This window comes from Enhydra lutris, unplaced genomic scaffold, assembly GCF_002288905.1.
Source record: "Enhydra lutris kenyoni isolate GAN:26980312 unplaced genomic scaffold, ASM228890v2 scaffoldscaffold9, whole genome shotgun sequence".
NCBI lineage: Eukaryota > Metazoa > Chordata > Mammalia > Carnivora > Mustelidae > Enhydra > Enhydra lutris.
In genome coordinates, this window is record NW_019154093.1 from 639133 (window position 1) to 665294 (window position 26162).

At 38.7% G+C, this 26162-nt stretch overlaps 1 protein-coding gene across 4 annotated transcripts in view; it reads right to left on the reverse strand.

The window, feature by feature from the left end:
- LOC111143064 (EYA transcriptional coactivator and phosphatase 3) overlaps positions 1-26162 on the reverse strand; it is a 107105-nt gene that overhangs the window by 13986 nt on the left and 66957 nt on the right. For all 4 annotated transcript variants that reach the window (XM_022496511.1, XM_022496508.1, XM_022496509.1 and 1 more), the window contains 9 exons: positions 21849-21934; positions 18791-18974; positions 16690-16826; positions 11758-11841; positions 10163-10252; positions 7840-7898; positions 4884-5044; positions 1686-1800; positions 508-629 (listed from right to left, as the gene is read on the reverse strand). In XM_022496511.1, coding sequence (XP_022352219.1) covers positions 508-629; positions 1686-1800; positions 4884-5044; positions 7840-7898; positions 10163-10252; positions 11758-11841; positions 16690-16826; positions 18791-18974; positions 21849-21934 — 1038 coding nt within the window. The remainder of the gene's footprint in view (positions 1-507; positions 630-1685; positions 1801-4883; positions 5045-7839; positions 7899-10162; positions 10253-11757; positions 11842-16689; positions 16827-18790; positions 18975-21848; positions 21935-26162) is intronic.

Here is a 26162-nt window from a genome sequence, read left to right on the forward strand (position 1 = left end):
GAAGGCAGATGTTTAACTGACTGAGCCACCCAGGTACCCCTATTTTTCTTTTTTTGACGGCAGCCATCTGAATGGGTGTGAGGAATTTAAACAGTTTTAAGTATACAGCTTAGTCTTTGATTTTTAATCTAGTGCTTTTTCTATTAGACTATACTGTACCACTCTCTCTGGAAGATAAAAATAAATCTGGGATGAGGCAAAAGTAGATTTCCAAGCTACATATTATGTCCTTTCAATTATTATAAATGGAAAGAATATGATAAACTTTAAGTCCTACAAACCTGGATTTGAATCCGGTTTATGTAACTTACTAGCTGTGGAGCCTTGAGGAAGCTACACAACTGTTAAGCCTGAACTGGCCCATCACTAATATTAGGAAAAGACTGCTGTGAATATTAGAGAGATATATATAAAGTGTCTAATTAAGGGATTGAGAAGTAATTAAGTACATTATAATTATGAAGTATTACGTAAGGCAAGTGACAAGAAACAGAACTGAAACTATACCAATTTTGGTAGCACTATAGATGTTTTCAATAGGAAATATTTCTCCTAGCCCATACAGGAGAACCTTGGCCAGAGCTGGAACCAGCTGGGTCGTAGTGATCAGAACATTCACACAATTCTTTCTAGAAGGGAGAAAAAACAAAAAGAAAAGAAAAGGAAAAAGTGAAACTAAACCCATACGAGAGCAAGAATTCTTTAGAATCTAATTATTAAAAACTAACCTTTTTAGAATCTAATTAATAAAAACTAAATGCAAAGGGCCTGATACTTGTTCAGTGCCATGTTCAGTTATTGCTCTAATTACCTCAGGTTTTTTTATTTCCCATATTAAAGGACAGAGATTCTATATATTTAATGGGCACTGAGCCAACAACTTGATTCTTGTCCCATTTCCCTTCTGACCATTCTAGCTCATTGCACTTGTTACAAATAAACCACCAACCCATGTCACTGATAGCACACTCCAGAAAACCAGTAACGAAGACTCAGTCACAGCACTATTTCATCAGAATGCAACTCAGCCCTTTAATAAGGTATGATTTAAATCCTCTTTGCCTTTCGCATAATGGCAACATAGATTCCAGAATATACGTTAATTTCACATGTCCTTTACCTTCACGGATATCCACCCCTTGGTGTCAGTTTTACCGTTTGCTCTACTAGGTTGTATCTGGAATTCCTGCTTCGAGGGAGGGAGCAAAAAGGGTACTATAGTAGACTGTATTTGACCATATTTATTTCCCATTCTAAGCTTCAAGCAGAAATCTTAAACTGCTTAAATTTTCCTTTTCTTCTGAATCCTGCCTTCCTGAAGGGGCTCTGATACATTTCTTCGGAGCTTCCTGTACTTAGGATATGTGATGTGTCTCCTACAGGGATTCTTTGATGTGACCAGGCCCATTCCTGGGCTGGAGATTATGGGTTACCGAACTTTAGTTCTGTGAGCAAAAGTAAGGGGAAAGAAAAAAGGTTTTCAAATATACATATTCTCTGAAGATCGGAACATGTGCTGTCAGCACGGAATGACCTTGCCTCCCACCTAACCCAAGTGTTTGCCTGCATCTTTTCGACTCCTCTCACCCCTATCCGAAACCAGTGTTAGGGAGTGGCCTATCCTGGACTAGGGTAGGAAAGATGCATCTAGGAGAGGATGAGAACTAAGAGAACCATTTCCATACCTGGACTGGATGAGAAGTAAGGACTTTAACGCAGTTCCTAACCAGGAATCTGTTAAAACTTCAATTTCTGCTCTTAGTCTCTGCAGTGCTTCCTTTCTCTGGGGACTGAGCAGGCCTTTGGGAATAAAAGCAGACACATTTATCATCTGACAGTATATCCTTGCTGACACTGAGGAAGCAACTTCTAAATTCAATTTAGAAATAGTGTGAGTCACTGAAATATTCCAATGAGCTAACAGGTTTCTCTTCTTGGTAAAACCCTGGAGTAGCCTCCTTAATTAAGATACCTTTTTGAGGGGCGCCTGGGTGGCTCAGTGGGTTAAAGCCTCTGCATTCGGCTCAGGTCATGATCCCAGGGTCCTGGGATCGAGCCCCACGTCCGGCTCTCTGCTCAACAGGGAGCCTACTTTCCCCTCTCTCTCTACCTGCCTCTCTGCCTACTTGTGATCTCTGTCTGTCAAATAAATAAATAAAATCTTTAAAAAAAAAAAAAGATACCTTTTTGACTTTCCTCCTCAGAATGTTTTGCTGGGTGGGGGGTGGGGGGGAACCACAACCACCACTACAAAATCAGCTGAAAGAAACACTGTGAGGACATTCTGCCAAAGCTCACTCTTTCATCAAGAGCCAGTAACATGACTGGCAGATGGGTGGACCATACTTCTAGCTGCACTGTTTTAGATGTGACATCAAGAATCAAGGAGGGAGAAATGAGGGTTACAGCTGGAAGAGTCTGCAGCATTTCCAATCTCTCTAAAGAAACCGAAGTGCAAGGAGGAAAGGGGGGTTGCCTAAGGTCACACAGCAAGTTAGTGGCTTTTGAACTCTGAAGTCTTTGTTCTGCCATACCATGCTCCCATGGTGACTGTGCGGTTCTCATCCCTTCGCAGCGCATCAACCTGAGGTTCCAGGCTGAATGACCAACTTCATGAACGTCATTTATTTGTACTGTACCTACTTCTGAAACAACTCCAGCTAAGAAGAGACTAAAACACTGCTTAAGATCAGACAATTAAGCATAGAACAAAATAGAATTCATCTGATGGCAGCATGTTATCAGCCATTTGAATTATAATATTGAAACCATAAATCTGACCCTGTATTTTCTGTAGTGAAGGTAAAAGAGAAATCATGTATTCTATTACAAATATTTCATAAAGACAGGAGGCATTTCTGTGAGGAGAATGGTATATAATTTATTTACAGATTGATGGTTTCACAATGCAAGCCTAGAATTACACGACTCTCAAGGTCTCTGATAAAACAACAACAAAACCAGCACCTTTAGGTCATGTGTGGCCTACATGTAAGTACATGTGTCACACACTTGACTAACAATATGATGTGGCATTTCTGTTAATTCCTTTTTAAATTTTTTTAAAAAGATTTTATTTATTTGACAGGCAGAGATCACAAGTAGGCAGAGAGGCAGGCAGAGAGAGAGGAAGGGAAGCAGGCTCTCCGCTGAGCAGAGAGCCCGATGTGGGGCTCGATCCCAGAACCCTGGAATCATGACCTGAGCCGAAGGCAGAGGCTTTAACCCACTGAGCCACCCAGGCGCCCCTGTTAATTCCTATCTTACAAAATACAGGTGGACATTACTTTTAATATGTTCCCCAGGGCAGGCTCAGGGGATTCTCACAGAGGGTTATATCACCTTCCTCAGGAAACCAGGTCCTGGCACCCAATGAACAGAAAAAGGATCAAACACTTGGGCTGTATACGAAAACAAAAGAAAGGCTAATGTGTGGAGAGAGCAGAGCAAAAAGATGGAGTTGCCCAAATAAAGTGCTGGCTCTTAATCATGAGAAAAAAACAGGCCATAAAAAGGACACTCTAAAAAAAGCAAATTAAATTCCCAAAGTCCCGATGCCTGTGCTTTTTATCTGGTACTGGGGGCTCTAACAGCAATGACCCAAATTACCTTTGAAGCCCTACAGCACAATGTGAGGCAGCGCAGTGCGGCAGCAGGATCTGGGGTAATATACCTCTAGACAGTTTATCGAATCCCTGAAACTTCATGTTTTGAGGGTGATGGTTCACAGCTTAAAATTTTTTTCTCATTAAGGTACATCACTAAAAAAGGAACTGCATCAGGGCGCTTGGGTGCCTGTCAGTAAGCACTCAATTCTTGACCTCCGGCTAATGAGTTCAAGCCTCCTATTGGGCACAGAGCTTACTTTTAAAAACAAACGAACAAATAAATAAACAAACAAACAAAAAAACCAAACATCTTTCATACTTAGAAAAAGGAGGAGGGGGCTGCATGAATGTAAAGTGCACTGGACCAAGAGTTAGGGGATTGGGTTCCAGCTGTGACCGTGGGTAAGCTGTCCTGAGCACCCTCATGATAAATGTGCTTTCTCGAATTCAAAATGAGGGATTCTGCTTATATATATATATTTTTAATAATGAATTTGCTTTTTTCTTTCTCTTTTTAAAAGATTTTATTTATTTATTTGACACAGAGAGAGTTAGCAAGAGAGGTAATACAAGCAGGAGGAGTAGGAGAGGGAGAAGCAGGCTTCCTGCTGAGCAGGGAGCCTGATGTGGGGCTTGATCCGGATCATGACCTGAATTGAAGGCAGACGCTTAACTGACTGAGCCACCTAGGCGCCCCTCAGATTAGATTTCTAATGTCTCTTCTAATTTGAACAATCTATGGCTAATTTATTAATCTTAAATAACACAATTTTAGGCAAAGTGACACCTGATATTTGAGTTATTTCTGGGCAGGATTTCCAAGGTCCAACACATGGCTACTGCCAACCTTTAATTCTGGACTGAGTTTTCCATCCTTTATAAATCTAGCCACTAGTTCTGCCTGACTTGTTTTGATAGTTACATAAATCAGTCAAAAAACATGGCAACCTATTAACTAGTATTGACAACAGCTGTGACTCCAGAATAAAACATACGTAATCAGATAGAATCTTTAAAACACACTTCTTTAAAAAGGTATTTATCTAAAAAGAACAAGAGAACTCTGCAAAGCTTTGCTAAGAAAAGTCCATGAGAAATGCAGAGTTTCCTCCTCAAAGAGTTTTAGTCAAACCTCATTTTTTTAAATACAAAGTTAAAATGTGATTGTGGCCCCAATTCCTAAGCAGTTGCTAGGGAGTTCTGAGGAATCCCTGGAAAAGAACACAGGAAATAAGAGGGAAACAGAATATCAGATTTGTTGTATGACACACTTACCACCCACGTTGCTTTTATGCTTATCGTAGATTTCTCTCACTTTTCGGTAGCGGAAAGCCAGTTTTCTCATCCAGTCCACACCTCCCTGGACACCCACAGAGGAACCATGGCTGCTACCGCCACCTGATCCACTGAAACCATCTGTTGAGAAACTGTAGTTGCTGCAGAGAGAGAGAGGATGATGAAAATTAATATCTTAACTGTACAGGGTTTTGGGCTGGATCCCACCTGGGATTCTCTGTCCTATTCCTGGCATCTGACATCAAGTCTAAAGGCTTTTTTTTTTTTTTTTTTTTTAATTAAAGATTTTACTTATTTGAGAGAGAGAGAGAGAGAGCACGAGACGTAGAGGGTCCCAGGGAGCAGACTCCCCGCTGAGTAGGGAGACCTATGCGGGACTTGATCCTGGGACTCCAGGATCATGACCTGAGTCGGAGGCAGTCGCCCAATCAACTGAGCCACCCAGGCGCCCCAAAGTCTAAAGGCTTTGAGAACCTTCTCTCTTAATCTCTGTGTGTCAGAATCTATCTTCCATTAGTTGTCTACCTCACCCCCATTACTGCCATAAAGAAAGGAGGGAGAGAGAGGGAAAGAGCGGTTGGGGCCCATTCAAGCACCAGCATCCCCTAGAGGTTGTCTTGGGAATAGAGCATCTTTTCATTAATGATAGAATATCTTTTTTTTTTTTTTTTTAAAAAATTTGTGTTTTTTTTTTTTTTTTTTTTTTTTTTTTGACAGAGAGAGAGAGATCACAAGTAGGCAGAGAAGCAGGCAGAAAGAGAGAGGGAAGCAGACTCCTTGCTGAGCAGAGAGCCCGATGCGGGGCTTGATCTGAGGACCCTGAGATCATGACCTGAGCCGAAGGCAGAGGCTTAACCCAATGAGCCACCCAGGAGCCCCAATGATAGAATATCTTTAAAAAAACCCAAAAACCCAAAAACCCAAAACCCAGAATATAACATTTTTATGTACACAGACACATACAGGCGCGCGCACACACACACACAGAGCAACTATGTAATGTGGAGAAAAGTGTGAAGAAATAATGGAAGGAAATAACCCCAAATATTAATAATTGCACGGTGTAATGGAGATGTTCTTCAGACATACATTAGCTGGTTTATTAATTTCATGGGTCAAAGTGGTGGCTTTAAAATGTCCACAAATTCTTCAATAACTCTCTCTTCTAATTCCTCTCCCTATGGGTATGGACTGCATTTCAATGTAAACAGGATGTGGTAGAAGTGATGGTGTCAGACCACAGAGACAGGTTTCTCTTGCTCTCTTGGAGCACTTGCTCTGAGAGAAGTCAGCTGTCATGAGAACACCGGAGCTGCCCCGCCGGAGCGGCATGCAGAGTGAGGAACCGAGGTGTCCCGTTATCAGCCACATGTGAGAGGCTGCAAGTAGGGCCTCCAGCTCCCATCAAGCCTTCAGATGATTTAAGCTCCAGCCAGTATCTTGATTTTTAATCTCAGAGACCCTAATTCAAAACTATCTCGCTAAGTCACTTTCAAGTTCTTGTCCTATAGAAATTACGATATGATAAATGTTTATTGTTTTAAGCTACTAAGTTTTGGGGGAATCTGTGACACAGCCATAGAAATAAGAATACAGTTAAACAGGCTGGGAGAGGTGAACACTTCTTAAGTAAAGATTTAAAAAAAATGACTGACAGAATTAGAGACAACTTGGTTCAATCAAAAGTCAAAACTGAGTTCAGTAAGTATGAGTTTCTATTTTTTTTTTTAAAGATTTTATTTATTTATTTGTCAGAGAGAGAGGGGGAGAGAGAGCGAGCACAGGCAGACAGAATGGCAGGCAGAGGCAGAGGGAGAAGCAGGTTCCCTGACGAGCAAGGAGCCCGATGTGGGACTCGATCCCAGGACGCTGGGATCATGACCTGAGCCGAAGGCAGCTGCTTAACCAACTGAGCCACCCAGGTGTCCCTGAGTTTCTACTTTTAAGAAAGTAAAGCTGTCAAGACATTTAGGTAATTACTGGTTAGCCTCATGTATAAGAGGAAAAAAAACTCTGGGCTTCAGAGTGGATCATAAACTGCTTCAGACCAGGCACTTTCCTAAAAGGTCCAGTAAAATCTCATTAGTACAGTGCACTCTGTGGCCATGTGAGCCACATGCATGACTGGACGCTGCTTCTCATGTGGGACCTCGTAATCTTTCTCAGCCCTACAGGATTAGATCCTTCCGGTTCTGCTCTATGTTTGAGAACTCATGGAGGAAACAATTTTAGGGTAGACACAGGGAAGAACCTATGAAAGGGACAAACATGAAAACAAATCAACATGAAAAAAATGTGACAGTCTTTTTTTCTGTAAGTCTTTAAATAGAAGCTAGATACATTTTTGGATTATTCAATAAGACTACTGGGTAAAAAGACAGTAGTCAAGAGAGAAATGAGGACACAAAGCAAGCATTTTGCCATCGAGATCCCCTTGGTATAGTGTTCACTGACAAAATATTTAAGGTTGTCTCTGATAGGGTTAATCCTGACACCAACAGACCCCCACAGTTAGTTTCCCTGGTAAAATGCCCTATGCCTATTTGTATCTAAAACTAACCAGTCTGGAAGCACATTCCTCCTGACTGAAAATCTGGGCAAAGAGAAACTAGTGTATCCTTTACTTTAAAGCCTTTTTTTATCATTCTATCATTGCTACCCATTCTTCAAGGCCATACTCAAATTCTACTGCACTGAGAAGGCCCCTCCAACGCTGGCAACCATGGCCACCAGAATTACTTTCTTTTCTGTGCTCCGTCACATTCTCTACAGGCACCTCAGCACATGGCAGTCCATCGTTACCTCTCGGTCTCTGCTAAGACTGTGAGATCTTTTAGGGCCATGTCTAACTCGTCTTTGTTTTCCTCTGAACCTAGACAGTGTCTCGTGCCTAACAGGTATATACTTATGTTTAAGACATCACTGCTTCTATCACCTCAAGTCCTGGCCATTGTCATCAGAAGCCACATCTTCCACATGCACCTGGTCACACTCCTGTTGAAAGACAAAACCAAAAACTATTTCAGTCCAGGGAGCGTAAGTGCCACCACCACCATGACATACTGTAAAAAGACCACAAACAATGGCAGATGATGAACTACCTTACAGTCTCTCTTGTGTGGGGAGGACCACTCTCACCCCCCTGCTGTCCAACCTCTTTTAAGGCCTAAGTCAGGTCCCATGGTCTTCATGAAATCTTCCTTACCCAGCCCAACTCTCAAGTATGCTCTTCTCTCAGTAGTCATGGGTATAACACAAGAGCTCATGGGTATAAACACAAGCTCTTTCCACTGTCAGGGATGTCAATGTCCTACGCCAGACTGTGAAGTTCTGTTATACACTGTGGCCTTCCTGTGGCACAATCTGTATCCTACAGTTTCTCTGTACCCCTCCAGTCTAGTCCTTGTGTAGCATGTGCTCGCTCTTAATGTAGCATGTATCCAATACATTTTTGCAGATGAAACAGATGCTGGTAGAGTATGGTATCAAAACGGAGAATGACTGTAACAGAAATCTGTAAATCCAAACTTAGGAATTAGAAGTGGTCACCCAAGTTAATCTCCTCATGTTCCGAAAGTGAGGTGAAATGAGTGACCCGCATTCATATAACTAGTGAGTGATAAAAAGGAACTAGAAAAAGCCTGGGTCTTCTAATTTGAATCCAAGGTTCTTTCCACCAAGCCTGAGCTACTGTAGACATAAAATGCCACCCACTGCCTAACACTGAGAGATTCACTCCTCTGATACCACCTAAGGCAATATTGTGATATCCACCTGTATCAGAATCCCCTGGGGAAGTTTTTTAAAAATGCATATTCTTGGGTCCACCCCAGACCTACTTCAATCAGAATTTCTGGGTGTGAAGTCCTAGAATCTTCATTTTTAACAAGCTCCCCAGGTGATTCTTATGCCCCCTAAAGTTGAGAACCACTGACCTGGGGGGCAGGAACACATTCAGGTCAAATTCTTCACAGAACTTTCAGTCCTGAGTGAGGTCTATGTCTAGAAAATCATTACAAATACAATTTGGCAATAATTATTGGCAGAAAGTAGGTTTTCAGTAAATGTTTGCTGAGTAAAAACTATGATGTCCTAACATGTCAACATGTGAAGTTGAGGAAGATTAAAGCATTGTGGAGGTTAGACAAAGGTACTGGAGTTTAGAGCCCTGGTAATTCAATTTGTTGGAGAACTGTTTATTGAGTAAAACTAGACTATATTTGAAAAGAAATAGGATTATTTTGTGTTTATGAAAGGTTATCTTATTTTTAATTAATTAATTATATTTATTTTAAGTAATCTTTACACCCCATGTGGGACTGGAACTCACAACTCTGAGGTCGAGTCGCATGCTCTTCTGACTGAGCCAGCCAGGCACCCCACTATTTTGTTTTTTAACTTACAATTTTCACTGTTTTTAAAAAACTAGGTTACGTAAGTAGTACACAGTCTGAAACTTAGAAGGGCACGAAGTGAAGAGTCCACTCCTTCCCACCTCTGTGTCCCAGCAACATATCCCCTTCCCCAGACTGAACAACTGTTACTAGTTTCTTGTGTAGGATAACTGCTTAACTGAGGCCCAGAATGGGGAGGTAACTTTCCTAACCTGGAACTCACACTCTGGCCTTTTGACTTCCCAGTCTTGTGCTCTTGCCACTATACCACGGTCACCTCAAAGGTGAACGCAAATGTCAAAAACAAAAAACTTCACCAAGATATTCTCTGTGTCCCTGGTTTTCCTTGCATCTAAATATAAAATGATTCTGGACATCAAGGTGAACCTATACATGGATAATAAGCATATATAAAGTATAATAAGTCAGAATAGCCATTTATAGATCTGACAAATCAAGAGATTATATTTTAAGAAGGTAAAGTCGAAAGATAGTCAAGATATAATTAAGAGTACAGAGTCAAACCCACCTTATTTGTTACTTAAGACAGATGAATAAATAGGAATGTTGGTTTATATTACACTGTTTTGTGTGAAGGGCTGGCATCTCCTCTAGAGCTAGATCACTTCCAAAGAGGCTAACAAAAATCAAATTTTTGAACCAATAAAATTGAGGGCCAGTACCAAGACTGATGACCAAGCTAACGTACTGTTCTTCTAAGACTATAAAAGCCTAAGTGGCCAGCTGGCTTCTCCACAACCACTCCTTCTCACCACATTTCCTCTCAATACATAAGCAGAGGTTAGATAGTTATTGAACAAATAAAATGTTTCACTGAAGCACAGAACACTTTAACATGCTTACCTCTAAGTCATTGAAAAATAGATGTGTATCAGCCACCTCAAAAATCATCTCTTCCATTGTTAAACCTGAGCCAATCACTACTGTTGGATCCTAGAAGACAGTAAGAGAAAAATTTGTTTAATTTGGTACCAACAGCACTGGTTCTAATCTTCAGGTATTTCGGAGTTATTCTGGGTCAAGGCCACAACAACACAGGCCTGCAAAAGTGCTTCTAACTATTACTCATGCAATTTCATTCACAGTGAGAGGAATCTGGGATTATGCAAAGTTAATTTCTGAAGTCAGTTTTTAGAAAACTAAACCCACTTTAAAAAAACCATTTTGAGCAGAAATTCCCTGTTTTGTAAGAAATGCTAACTATTGCTAAAATATTACTATTGTGATACCCATTATCTCCCTTCAGCCTCCCCGACACAGACACACACACACACACAGACACACAGACACACACACACACACACACACACACACACACACACACACACAGAGTATAAATACTGGAAGTCAGTTATCTGACAATCTCAACAATCAGGAAATAAGTGAAGAAGGCTGAAAAGTCAAAATATTCGTAGGAAAACCAATGCATTTAGCTTTAAAGTGAACCATCAGGTCTTCCCTTCACATTTTGTTTGTTCAATGACTATCTAGGCTTCTGTACGCTCTTATTTTATATACTTTTATAATCAGCTTATACAGTGTATGAGCTAATGTCAGCTTACCAGCCTGGATACTAAAAGCCTGTGGAAAGTACTTCTAACAGAAACATTAATGATAATAAGAAATAAATGGGAATAGTAAGAAAGCAAAGGAAGCAGATATTTTTTATAAAATTTATTCACAGAAACCAAAAAATAGAAGCCTGGAGATAATTTAGTGTAGAAATACATAGCTTATCCCTCTGTTCAAGCTGATGTTTAGGGGTACCTGGATGGTGCAGCTGGTTAAACGCCCAACTCTTGGTGTGAAGTCTGCTTGGATTTTCCTCTTTCTTTCTTCCCTCCACAACCCTGTGCGTGTGTGCTCTTTCTAACTCTCTCTCTCAAATAAATAAATCAATCTAAAACAAACAAACAAACAAACAACGTCCCCCTCCCAAAACTCTGTTTATATTGATGACTAAATAAATTAAATTCTGCTTGGTATATTTAGTTTAAGGAGGTATGTAATCTATGTAAGAAAAATATTTTGTACTTTATATATATTTTGAATTTACATATCTGGCATATACTCAGCTAAATAAAACGCTCAGTTTGGGCTATTAAAAGTGACTTAAAGTTAACAGATATGTCTTTGGAATATATAATCCTAAGACTCCATTCTGTTTTGAGCTTCATTCCCATATTTAGTCTTTATAAAATAGTAGTCTTCAACAACTTAAGCTTACATAGCACTGGTCCTAGGTCTGGTCTCCAGCTTTATTAATACTGCCTGACCATGTAGCCTACCTGGTACAAGCCATCAGGTGAAGTTTTACATGGAAAGTGAAAGAAAGGCCAACAGGGTAAGATAGAGGTAGCAGAAAAAAGTGATTTTGGTTACCTGCCCATATAGTCAGGAGGAGGACACTACAACAAAGGAAGAAAGACTCAAATTACCTTTCCATACTTCTGGGCGTAGGATCCAGTAAGAAGAGAGTGAAAGATGATGATGGTTTCATCCAAGTCCCATAGAAATACCCGCTGAGGAAGGAAAACAAAAAATAATGAGTGAGCATTCTTTTCTTAATACAATGGAATGGAACAAGAAATACGTAAAAGAAAGAAAACTAAAAAATTCATAAATATGTGAAAATTAAACAACACAATTTTAAACAACAGATCAAAGAAAAAAATCCCAAGTGAAATTAGGAATACCTTGAGATGAATGAAAACGAAAACACAACATACCAAAATTTATAGGCTGCAGTGAAAGCAGTACTAAGAGGAGAATTTATAGCTATAAAATACATGCCTTCAAAAAGAAGTAAGATTTTAATCAATAACATGATTGTCCAATTTAAGGAACTGGAACAAACCAGCAGAAGGAAAGACTAAAGGTTAGATTGGAGATAAATAAATCAGAGAGTAGAAAAATAACAGAGAAAAAAAAAATCAATGAAACCAAAAGTTGGTTCTTTGAAAAGATCTACAAAATTGAAAACTTTTAGCTAGGTTCAGAAAAAAAAGAAGCCTTAAATTAGTAAAATCAGAAACGGAAGTGGGGATGTTATTATCAATTTTACAGAAATAAAAAGAATTACAAGAGAATACTATGGACAGTTGATACTAACAAATAACCTAGATGGACATGGACAACTTCTTAGAAATTTACAAAATGCCAAAACGGACTCAGGAAGAAACGAAAATCTGAATAGACCTTTAACAGAGGTTGAACTCAGTAATCAAAAAGATACCAAGAAAGAAAAGCCCAGGACCAGATGGTTTCACTGTTAAATTCTACCAAACATTTAAAGAAAAACACCAATCCTTCTTTAACTCTTCCAAAAAGTTGAAGATGAAGAAATACTTCCTAAGTCATTCTATGAAACCAGCATTACCCCGATACTAAGGTCAGATAATAGAGACACTACAAGAAAACTGCAGACCAATATCTCTTATGAACATCAAAGCAAAAAGTTCTCCACAAAAATACTAGCAAACAAAATTCTAGCAGCATATTAAAAGGACTGTATGTCATGGCCCTGTGGGATTTGTTTAGAATGCAAGGATGGATCAACATACATAATGATCAACATTAATCAGTGTAATATGCTACCTTAAGAAAACAGGGGGTAAAAACCCAATCGTCATTTCGATTGATGCAGGAGGAGCATCTGACAAAATTCAATACACTTTCATAATAAAAACACTCAATCTACTAGGAGTAGAAGTGAATTTCCTCACATGATAAAGATTGTATATGAAAAACCCAGAATTAATATCTTACTCAATGGTGCAAGACTGGAAGCTTTATCTCTGAGATCAGGAATAGGACAAGTATGCCTGTTTTCATCACTTCTATTCAACATAAGTACCAGAAATTCTAGCCAGAATAATTTGGCAAGAATTGGGGGGAGAAAAAGGGACCCAAGTTGTAACAGAAAAAATAAAATTATCTCCGTTCACAAATGACATGATCTTATATAGAGAAAAATCATTTTTCTAAAGAATTCCTAAAGAATCCACGAAAAATTGTTAGAGCTAATAAATGAATTCAGCAATGAGCTGTATTTCTATATACTTGTAACAACTAATCCTCAAAGAAATAAAAGAAAAAAAAAACAATTCCATTTACAATAGCATCAAAACTAATAAAATACTTAAGCATAAATTTAACCAAGGGATGCCTGGGTGGTTCAGTTGGTTTAGCAACCAACTCTTGATTTTGGCTAAAGTCATGATCTCAGGGTTGTGAGCTCAAGCTCCAAGATCTAAATAAACAGAAAGACATCCCATGTTCATGGATGAACCACTTAACAGTGTTAAAGTGACAATACTACCCAAATGATTTACAAATTCAGTGCATCCTTATCAAAATCTCATTATTGCTTTTTAAAGAAAAACTCATCCTAAAATTCATATGGAATCTCATATTCCATAGCCTGAAAGGCCAAAATAATCTTGAAAAAGAATGAAGTTGGAAGACTCACACTTCCTGATTTCAAAACTTACTACAAGGCGACAGTAATCAATACAATGTGGTACCTGCAAAAGGAAACACATATAAACCAATGAAATTGACAAGATAATTCCTAAGAAATAAACCCTGACATATACGGTCAATCTTTTTTTAAAAGATTTTATTTATTTATTTGACAGACAGTGATCACAAGTAGGCAGAGAGGCAGGCAGAGAGAGAAAGAGGGGAAAAGCAGGCTCCCTGCTGAGCAGGGAGACCAATGCGGGGCTTGATCCCAGGTATGGTCAATTTAAAAAAAAAAGATTTATTTATTTGAGAGAGAGCAGAGCAAGAGACAGAGCACGAGTGCAGGGCTGGGGCGGGGGGCAGGGGGACAGAGGGAGAGGGAGAAGCAGACTCCCCGATGAGCAGGGAGCCTGATGGGATTAGAGGCCCCAATCCTAGGACCCTGGGATCATGACCAGAGCCAAAGGCAGACACTTAACTGACTGAGCCACCCAGGTGCCCCCATATACGGTCAATTTTTGACAAGGATGCTAAGACCATTCAAGGGAGAAAGGAAAATATTTCCAACAAAAGGTGCTGGGAAAATTGGATATCCATGTGCAAAAGAATGAAATTAGACCCTTACTTTATACCATATACAAAAATTAACTAATATGAAAAAAACTAATTCAATATGAATCAAAGACCTAAATTTATGAGCTACAATAAAATTCTTAGAAGAAAACATAGGTAAATGCCTTTATAACCTTGTATTTTTTAACACTAAAGCAAAACAAATAAAAGAAAAACAGGACTTCAACAAAATGTGAAACTTTTGTGCATCAAAGAATACTATCAAGAGAGTAAAATGAATCCACAGAATGGGAGAAAATATTTGCACATCAGATATCTGAGAAGTGATTAGTATCTAGAATATATAAAGAATTCCTAAAACTCAACAACAAAATACCAAACAACCCAATTAAAAACTGGTCATAGGATTTGACCAGCTATTTCTCCAAAGAAAATATACAGATGGCCAATAAATACATGAAGAGATGTTCAACACTATTATTGGCCATTAAGGAAATGGAAATCAGAACCATTTCACATCTATTAGGATGGCTATTATTTTTTTTTTAAGATTTTAATTTATTTATTTGACAGAGATCACAAATAGGCAGAGAGACAGGCAGAGCGAGAGAAGGGCAAGCAGGCTCCCTGCTGAGCAGAGAGCCCCGTGGGGGGCTCCATCCCAGGACCCTGAGATCATGACCCGAGCTGAAGACGGAAGCTTTAACCCACTGAGCCACCCAGGTGCCCCTAGGATGGCTATTATTTTTAAAAAGGGGGGTGGGGAATAATAAGTGTTGGTGAGGATGTGGAGAAATTAGAACTCTCATGCATTGCTGGTGGGAATGTAAAATGATATAGCCACTATGGAAAACATTTTGTTGTTTCCTCAAAAAGTTGACCACAGAATCACCATATAATCTAGCAATTCTACTCTTTAGTTTATATCCAAAATAACTGAAAAGAGAGACTCAAAGAAATATATATCTGGATAACAATGTTCATAGCAGCATTATTCACAATAACTCAAAGGTGGAAAAAACCATTAGTGTCCATCAACAAATGAATGAGTAAACAGAACATGGTATATACATACAATGGAGTATTATTCAGCTACAAAGGGAAATGAAGATCTTATACATGCTATAACACAGATGAGCCTTGAAAAGATGCTAAGTGAAAGAAGTCTCACACAAAAGGGTAGATATTCTATCATTCCACTTACACGAGATACTCAGAATAGGTAAATTCCGAGAAACTGAAAGTAGAATAGAGGTTGCCAGGGGCTAGTGGGAGGGGAGAATGGGGAATTATCGCTTAATAGGCAGAGTTTTTGTTTGGGATCATGAAAAAGTTCTGTAAATAGATAGTGGCAACAAACAGCATTGTAAATGTACTTAATGTCACTGAATTGCACATTTAAAAAATGGTTAAAATGGTAAATTTTATGTTACGTATATTTTACCACTATTAAAAAAACTTGGTTCTCAGTTTTTCCCAAAAAATGTAAAAGGACTTAGATTTTCTTTTTTTTTTTTTTTTTTTCCTTTTTTTTTTTTTTAAACCTTTTTTTTTTTTTGGTCAGGAACAAAAGGAAAGAGAGTCCCCAAACACAGCCTTAATTTACTCATGTCTTAATACCTATTGATGAACTCATTTTTAAATACAGCATCCCCCTGCCCATTAAATGCTCATATTATAGAAAAATCAAATACAAAAACAAAAGCATATAAAAACTCCACTATTATTAGCATTTTGTATGATTTTCTAATCTTTTTAATAACGAAGCCAAATGCAATGTCCCTAATAAATGCTTATAGTGCTTAACCACAAAATAACTGAGTACTCAGCTCATTAATAAGTTATGCGGTTTCACAGAAGCTTGGCCTAAAGCACTCTCATCTTCTCATTTTACTTTTAGATTTTTAAATGGAGAACACTATGACATTATCTGTGACACCCTGTGCTTTCTGAATATGAGGGAACTGTTCTTTCTATTCTGCTCTGAACACAGAGAACAAACTGTTCTGGCAAACTAAACAAACTAACAAACTAAATAAAAAGTTACCTGACTACCTAAATTCAAAAAAGCTTCTGCAATGCTTTGGTGAAAAGCATCTGAAAGTAATATGGCAAGTTATGGGCTCGGAGAAATGTGTTTTTACATTTCTCTCTTCCCTAGGCCAGTTTCGTTTCTCTTGACCAAGAATCGCAAGTGGTGGCAGGGCGGGGGTTGGGGGGCATTAAACACAGAACTACAGTATCTCCATGAGTTTCAGATAAGTATGTTCGATGAACTTAAAAAATGAGAAAAAAAAAAGTAGGTAACTCAAATGAGTTTCTTCCCATACTTCCAATTCACTGTCCTGGGAAGAGCTGGCATCAGCTTTCCTTTTGCCCCGGTTCTTGCCAGTCATGTTTTTTCTGGACTCATCCGCATCTTTATTTGGTGTAGTTTGGGACAAAGATGGGCTTGAAGAAGGGTCTCCTGGAAAGAAAAGTGAGATATATATTGCCAGTAGTCACAGGCTATAAGAACCAGAGCTGGAAGAGGGTCAGCATGTTTTATTTCCGTAAGAACCATATTACAGTGATAAAGGCTGGAAAATCAAACTTCGCCTGATCAGTTTAGGAATGCAGACCTAGACACCAGCATCGAGCATCAACAGCTCCTAATATAACAGAGAGAGTTATAATAGAATTTATATACCTGCCTCTCAATGCAAGAACACAGCCATAAAGTTGTTTTACACATACACACACAAAACCCCCAAAAACCTGAACCTGTATCTGGCTAAGTTTCTATATCAGAGTTTCTCGACTTGGCACGATTGACATTTTGGGCCAGATAATTTTTTGTTGAGCCGATGTCCTATGTATTATAGGATGACTGGCTAAGCAGCACCCTTGCCCTTTATCCACTAGATGCCAGTAGCACTCCCCACCCACTGTGACAACCAAAAATGTTTCCATACACTGCCAAATGTCTTAGGCGAACGCGGGAGAGGGCAAAGCACAAAAACACCTTCAGTTGAAAACCATGACTCTAGTTCTATTTACCAATTTAAAATAAAATGCAGAAGCCAGCAGGACATGTTGATCTATCCAATACAGAGGTAATCAGCAAAATTCAGACTGGGAAATGGCATGAGATAAACACCAGTTTCTTCACAAATACAGTACATCAGAGAATTAAAAAAAAGGGGAATTTATAAGTTAAAAGAGAAAGTATATATCCATCAATCCCAATGTATGAACCTTACTTTGATCCTAATTTAAATAAACTCTAAATAAAATAGGTTAATTTTTAATACATTAAAAACTCTAATAAAAAAGGAAAATAAAACTCTTCACATTTATGAGAAAACGAGAAATAATACCTTTTAGTATTTTATGATAGTGTAAGGAATTACTGAATTATTTCAGAGGGGATGGCATTGTGGTTACACTAGCAAATATTTATCTTATAGACATAGAATGCCTGGAATTCGGTGAGAGAACTGGATTAAGTACAGTTGAAATACGAGTTAATTGTTGAAGATGGATGATGGATACATAAGATGTTCATTATACTATTCTGACAACTTCTACGTTTGAAATTCCCTATTATTAATAAGTTAAAATTGTTATGAAGAATAGATATTTAGAGCTATGAATTCAAAACTAAGGCATCAACAAGTGTAACTATTTCAAAGTTATGTAAATTTGAAGCAGTATCCTTTCCTTAGAGGACTAGTGAAGGTGCACAAAAAACTGCTTTAGTTGAGACAGAACACTACTTTTAAAAATGCATCAGTGCTAACAATAAACAGTCCTTCGTCCAATTATATGATGTGACAGCCAACCACTAAATTTTCCGGAATGATAGAGACAAATAAAAAGGATATACATATGTTTACTTACTGAATGTGTGTATAAAGCCTTTATGTTAGGGTTTTTTTTTAACCTGGACTTCATAATTCATTGACACATTTCAAACCTAAATGTACAGGTTTAAACTTGTAGGTTAATTATGTATTTCCTTGAGAGGGGAAGGACCATCACTTTCCTCATGATCTTGGAGATCCATGACAGAAAAAGTTAAGGACTACTGCTCTGAGGCCATAGCAGGCATCCACAATACATACTGACTAAAACTAGAGTCCTTCAGCTTTGACAAAACGTGCCAAGATTCTGAAGTTCCCTATGACAAACACAGTAAAGCTGAAGGGCGGGGTGGCTGTCACAGTCTTCTCATTCTTGGTGCTTTTCTGTTCACAGAATCAGGTATTACATTCAGCCTGCCAATGACTCAGCACATAGTCTGGTTCTAATATTTAAATATTCCTCACCTGAGAAGGAAAGCCAATAACACAGTAACAGTGACTCAGACGAGAAAAAAATGATCTTTACTATTCCGTAATGTTGAATGAAGTGCCCTTAAGCCAAAGGCTTGAGAGGTACGGTGCTTACCAGAGGAAAGTCTCTGTGCTGTCGGCGCAGGTACCATGACACTAGGCTTCTCCGTCTGGTATGTGGCTGCGGCTAATGTGGTACTCTCGGTATCACTGTTAGTCTGGCCCGCGACTCCAAAGCTGGAGCTGGGGTAGCAGGTCTGGTACTGACTCTGACCAAGGATAGTATAGGTGGGATAGTCCTGTAGACCAAGGGGAATAAGGGAGGAAAACAAGACTTTCAGAAAGAGCAAAGCGCTGATTTCAATACAAGAGACTTTCTGTCCCTTTTTTTTTAAAGATTTTATTTCTTTATTTGACAGAGAGACACACAGCAAGAGCAAGAGAGTGAACACAAGCAAGGGGAGTGTGAGAAGGAGAAGCAGGCTTCCTGCCAAGCAGGAAGCCCGATACGGGGCTCAATCCCAGGACCCTGGGATCATGAACTTAGCAAAAGGAAGATGCTTAATGACCAAGCCACCTAGGCGCCCCACTTTCATGTCCCTCTTACTCATTGTTAGTTTCCTAAAACATTTATTTGACTTCTCATTTACCCATCTATAGCTTCCACCTAAACCAATGATTTTCAAAATGCATTCTGTGGCAACCTAAGAGTCAAGAGGAGAGACCTCAGAGGCTATCTTTGCCATGAGCAGGAGGCTGAGAGAGAAGGGTCCCATGCACTCTACACACAATGTCCCTTTTCTACTCTAATGGCTTTCTTTCTTTCTTTTTTTTTTTTTTTTTTCCATTTTAGGTACTGAATTTCTGTGTAAATTTCTGCATAGAATTTCTGATGATTCTATTCTTTAAGAAGTTTATAAGCAACTTCACTAGATGCTAGTGCTTTCTAAGTACAGATGAGCTTAAACAAAAAAGCACATATCCTACATTAAGGTTTCCTAGTTTAAAAACTGAGTATTGGGGCACCTGGGTGGCTCAGCCCATTAAGCGTCTCTGACTCTTGATCTTGGCTCAGGTCTTGATCTCAGGATCATGGGCTCAAGCCCCACTTAGGGCTCCATGCTGGGCATGGAGCCTACTTAAAAAAAAAATAAAGAAAATTGGAGGGAACTTTTTAATGGTTTCATGGGCACATACATGTCAAATCTTATCAAACTACAATTTAAATGTATGCAGATTGTTGTATATCAATTATACCTTAATAAAGCTGTGCAAAAAATGTGTATGATGTATAGCTCAAATACATACCTTAAAAAACTTCAACTGATACTGATGTTGGTAAGCAGCAGGAAGAAGCTAATTAACCAGACCAATTATAAAGAGTACTGAGCATCTACCATAAAACCAAATATAACTCAGTCAGGGTATGTGTCTAGGTATGAGCTGGAACATTAAAGAAAAGAGTAAGCTGTACTGGCTGAACTCAAGGGAGTTAAAAGTCTAGCAGGAGAAGACAACATTTTCAACAAATTGGCAGTAAATTATATGTCCAGTGAGTGAAATACAGAGGAAGACAACTATCCTTGCAAACTGTGATAGTCAGAGCTTTCTGAGCTAAACAGACAGAGGAAATAAGAGCATGAGTAGGGCCTAAAAAGGTTTTATTAAGGGACCAGAGATATTGAGTCTGGTTGAAACAAAGAATCTTTCAGGCTTGAATGAGTCATGCAAGCCTATGAATGTGACTTGGATTCTTTAAGGCCATGGTGTATAGTTTGTGTGTGTGTGGGGGCAGGTAACAGTGACTATCAAAATCAAAACAACAAAAATACAGAAAGACTCTGGGCAGATGATTGACAGGATAAAAGTAGACTTTTGAGAAAATTATTCAGATAGTGTTTTAAAATCTTTTAAAAAAAATTTTTTTAGTGATCTCTAACCCTAACATGGGGCTTGAACTCATGACCCCAAGATCAAGAGTTGTATGCGCCACTGACTGAATCAGCCATGTGCCCTCAGATAGTGTTTTAGGAAATGGTTAGGTACAGAGGAAAACTGGAGATGAGATGAACAGTTAACTGAAGTAATTCAGGATTAAAGGGGAAGAACCAAAACATAGGAAATAATAGCAAAAATGGAAGAGAAAGAATTCTAGAAATGGCTACATTAGGAATAGGTGAGGGAAAAAAACTGAAAACAACTGGTTTGGTTGAGGCCTAGCTTTATTTAAAAATCGTCTCAAGACAATTGAAAAGTCATAGGGAAAAGTGCTTTTTACTTTTGAAGGACAACGAGCAAAAAAAGTTGGAACGAAAGCCTGGCTTTTGATATGATAAACTTAGGGAAACAGCGAGACATTAAAGAAAAACATGGCCATCAATCAGCAGGAAGCCTGTAGAAATCATGCAGTCAGGACTAGAATGTTCATTTCGGAGGTAGTAAATGGACCCTGTGAATGTAACATTTCTGGGGATGAAATAAAAAACATGTGGAAAACTACATACACTGTCCATGAGAGAAAACAGGATCAAAAAGAAAACTTAGGAAAGGGAAAGATAAATAACATGGAAGAGTGCCAGGTATATAGTAGAAACTCTGTAATTTGTGAACTCTAAGAATGAAGAAATGCAAAAACAGTCAAACATAAAAGATGAACCAGAACAGTAATGTTAACTATAGCCAAAAAAGAGATTCACGGAGAAAAGTTTCATTGCTGCAGAGAAAACAAATAAAAACCTAACACCAAAAACAAAACCCCTAAAACACTGAAGCTATTACCAGTGATCTAAACATAAAGAATTAATAGAACAGTGATCGAGACCAGACCACAAAGAAGAAATGAGTGCCTAAATAAAAAAGTAGAAAGAACCAGGCTTTTTCTGAACTCGGGGAATACATAAGTGAACAAAATAGAAAAGTAAGTCCCTATCCTCACGGAGCTTACATTCTAGTAGGGACAAGGTAGGAGGCAGACACACAAAGTAGGTAAGGGAGCAGATAGAGCCGTATCAGTCAGACAGCATAGTAATGAAAGAAACTGGAGGGCAGTCTGAGAAACCATCCAGGGTCCCAGTTCTGGTTGTTTCTTAGATTAGCAAATTGACCAGAGAGTGAAGAGAAGAAGATCAAGCTCGATGAACCATATCAAATAGGATGAACGCAGTAGACTGTACCTGGTTTGAGATGCTGGAAACTGCTGCTGCTGGAATATTGGCAATTGTAGATGAAGTGGATATCAGGCTGGCATTTGTGCTTGAAGCTAGAGGATGGAGAGTGTGAAAAGATGTTAAAGATATTATGTAAAAGCCTAGAAGAAATGGAAAACACATTGTGTCTTATGTAAACAGATCTACAAGGAGATAAAGAACATTGCACAAAGGAAACAAATACTGATTTTGCTCTTTTGCACGCCATACTTTAATCTTGATTAGAAATAAAACAGTTCAAACATTTTTCTGTTTCAACTTGAGTCTTCCACTCTTCCTATTGAAGTCCTAAGAAGGACACATGTACAATGCACTGGCTCATACTAATGAAATCAATGGAATCAGAAGCTAAACAAATCTCCAGTCTATCTTCTCAGCCCTTGAAAGATGACTCACCTGCAGTGTGACCAACTGACAACCAGCAGAAACCACAAGAGCTCTGGTAAATCTGCATGTAAATCCTAGACTGGGATATTTGTTACCACTTGCCCCAAATGATGCCTCTCCTAATGCAACATAATTAACTTTGAGGAATAGAGCTGATCCCCCAAACCTGCTTGGAGTTGCTTTTTGGGCTCTACTCAAATCACGAATTATTACTGTAGATCAATAAACATGATCTGGCATTTAATGATTTTACCAATGAGCCTGGAAAAACCTGGAAAATATTAAATATTATTCTGGCCAGGTAACAATATACTCTGTAAGTTATTTAGGCTGCCTATCTTGGGACAAGGAATTTGGGCTAACTTTTTTCATATCCTTCTACCACAGACTCCACCAGGGTTTTTTTAGTCAAATCTTCAGTGACTACTATTTGTTAAAGTGACTTTTTTCAGGTGAACCAGTGTAGTAACTGAGACTACAAGGTACTGGTCTTGAACTGGTCCTTTCCCTCATTTATCACAAGCACACTTAGACCTGGTTCCCACTGCAGTCACTCATGCCATAAGGATTCATCATGAGGTAGACCTGACTATCTGACTACCTATCCCATTAGCAACAAAGTACTTTACAGGTAAAGTTAATAGGAAAACCTCCATTAAGAAGAGAACAGATGAACAAATGAAGCAGAAACATGAGAGTACTCATCAAAATCAGGGAAATTTTTATTCCTTCCCCCAAGGGTACTCTGCTTAGAAGAAAGTCTAGAAGAGATTAGAACAGAAAACCCCAGCTTTCAGATGAAGAACTTGGGACAAAGAAGAGTTAAGGTTATTTGTCTACTGTCATGGAACCAGTGGTAGTCATGATGGCGTCTAGGATCTCCCAACTGGATGAGACAGGGTTCAGATTTCCTGACAATCCAGGGAGATTTTTTCTACAATACTTCTTCTCCCAGGGGAACAAAGGACTCTTAAAAGAGTTTACTTTCTTAAACATAACAACCGAATGAAACAGATTTTATAACCTCAGAGATGTTATTTTCTTCCTACCAATATTCATTTTCTTCTTTACCATGGCTTACCCATTTCCCCCCCATGGGGAAGTACAAGGAATTTCTGTACAATTCACAGGCTTAGATGATTCTGTAAGTAGTTTTTAATCATTCTTGTGGGTAAAGATTTTGAGTGGCTTTCAGGTTTTATTACCAGTACATTATGCTAGGTAGCCAAGTAATAAAACACACAGGACATAAGGTGATTTAAGGTGGGAAAGAAAATGAATAATTTACTTAATCTCTTAAGTTTATTTCTCCTAGCAAAGTCCATTTCTAGCTCAATTTTCCATTGGTCTTTATTCTAGCATATAATCCTCTTTTCCTCCTATTTACCTTTAATTCTGTTCTACCTTCTTACTAACTTATAAATGGTTAGCAGTACAACCCATTCATATCTTCGCATACATGGGGAAAAGGTACTCTGACTGACAAAGTGGTTTTATAAATTTAACAATTTTCAGACCACTTACTGAACTGGGCTAAAGGTAACAAGGTACACCTTATAAACAACTGGTCATATACTCTTATTATCTCCACTAGGAAGTTTAATGACTTGATTAGCTAGTTGCTGATACTGAATTTTTAATACATACCTTCCTAAAGATCACAAACTACTTTCAGCAATAGTGACTTCTATTACAGAAAATGTTGGCCTGCTGACCTAGAAAGTTTATAGGGTTCAGTAACACTTCCTTCTCTAATCCAATCAAATCCTTTCTCATATGTGCCATATTCATTCATTCAGCAAACCACGGTCTACTATGCACCCAGAAACTGTTCCAGTCACTGAGGAATAGAGCAGTGAACAAGGCAAAGTCCCCTGCTCTCATGGAGATCAGACTGCATTGATGGGGTGAGATAACAATTAAATACATAATTTTTTAGGCTCTTGTAACCATCATTGCACCCAAGCCAAACTCACCTAAAAGGGCACACACATCACTGTATACCCTACTGTACACATAACTATGACTTAAAGTACTAAATAGTACTTATCATTCTGCCCATATATATATATATATATATATATATATACACACACACACACACACACATATATATGTCTCAACAAATAATATTTGCAGATTTAAGAAACAAAAATAGCAGCAATAAAATTGCAACAAAACATACAAACTTAGAGGATCAAAGAAAACTCAAGTGGTCAATCCTACTGATACATATCTGAAGACTATCTGCTCTCCAAATGCGAATGGCACGCCCAACTGTTTTTGGATAGTCTCCACTCCTGTTCTGACAACGGAGCCATGAAATAATAGAAAAACAAAGCTTCTGAGAACCATGCCCCACTAGAGGTCCAATCAATACATACGAAAAGAGGAGACTCAGTAGTTTCCTCATAGGTGTGTTTTAGAAAACCATGCCCCAGTAGAGGTCCAAATAATATAGTCAATATACACAGACAGCTTTAATCAGAAGACGGTGGTTATAGCACTGTGAGAGGCAATTAAATGACAAATTAAATGACACTGCCCCAAAGCCAGCAGGTTGACCTAAAGGTTAGGGGTATATAAAAGTTGGCACAAGATTTACTTTCTACCCATGTCTTAACTTTATACATGTCTCCCTCTACCACCCTTGCCTACCTAGCTTTCAAGTTATTCAAAGTAAGAAGAGCTCTTTCTCACTTGAGCACCTTGGCAATGTTGCTTGCTCCGCCTGGATTGTTCTCCCTGGCCTGTCCCTCTTGCCCTCCCAGCATGATGGCTCATGCTCAGCACGTCTACTTCCTCAGAGGCATGCTCTTTGACCCCTCTATTAAAACTAACTCCTTGGGGCGCCTGAGTGGCTCAGTCAGTCAAGGATCCGACTCTTGACTCTGGCTCAGATCATGATCTCAGGGTTGTGAGATCAAGCCCTGCATCAGGCTCCACACTCAGCATGGAACCTGCTTAAGATCCTCTCTCTCCATCTCTCTCTCTCCCTCTGCCCCTCCCCCCATTTGTTTTTTTAAATTAAATTTAATTTTTTTAATTAATTGCATGCTAATTAAAAAATTAAATTAAATTAAAAAAAAAACAACTAATTCCTTGTTTTCCCAATCACAGCAATATGGTTTTTTTTTCTTTCTGAGAACTTTTCAAAATCTATTTAATTATTTACTTGCTTGTTTTCTGTTTCTTCCACTCATCTGTAAGCTCCAAGAAGGTAGAATCTTACTATCTTATTCTTATCTCCAACATCTAGCAAAATACCTGGCACAGAGCAGGTGATGCTCAATAAATACTTGTGGGATTCATGTCTATCCTGTAGACAGGTATACTCCTGTGTAACTTGTGGGACTCAAGTATAGCACGTCAAGGTCATCAAAAACAAAAAAACCCTGAAAAACTAGTCAAGAGAAGCCTAAGTAGACATGACAATTAAAAGAAATGTGGTATCCTGGATGGAATCCTGGAACAAAAAAAAGGACATCAGGTAAAAACTAAGGAACTATGAATAAACTATGGACTTGATAATAATAATGTACCAATATGGGCTCATTAATTGTAATAAATGTTCCATTCTAAATAAGACGTCAATAATAGGGGAAATTATATACAAGATGGGGGGATCTGTAACTCTCTGTACTGTCTTCTCAATTTGTCTATAAATCTGAAACTAATCTAAAAACTAATGTCTATTAAAAAACAGAACAAGGGGCACCTGGGTGGCTCAGTGGGTTAAGGCCTCTGCCTTCGGCTCGGGTTGTGATCCCAGGGTCCTGGGATCAAGCCCCACATCGGGCTCTCTGCTGGGCGGGGAGCCTGCTTCCCTTCCTCTCTCTCTGCCTACTTGTGATCTCTCTCTCTCTCTGTCAAATAAATAAAAAAAAAAAAATC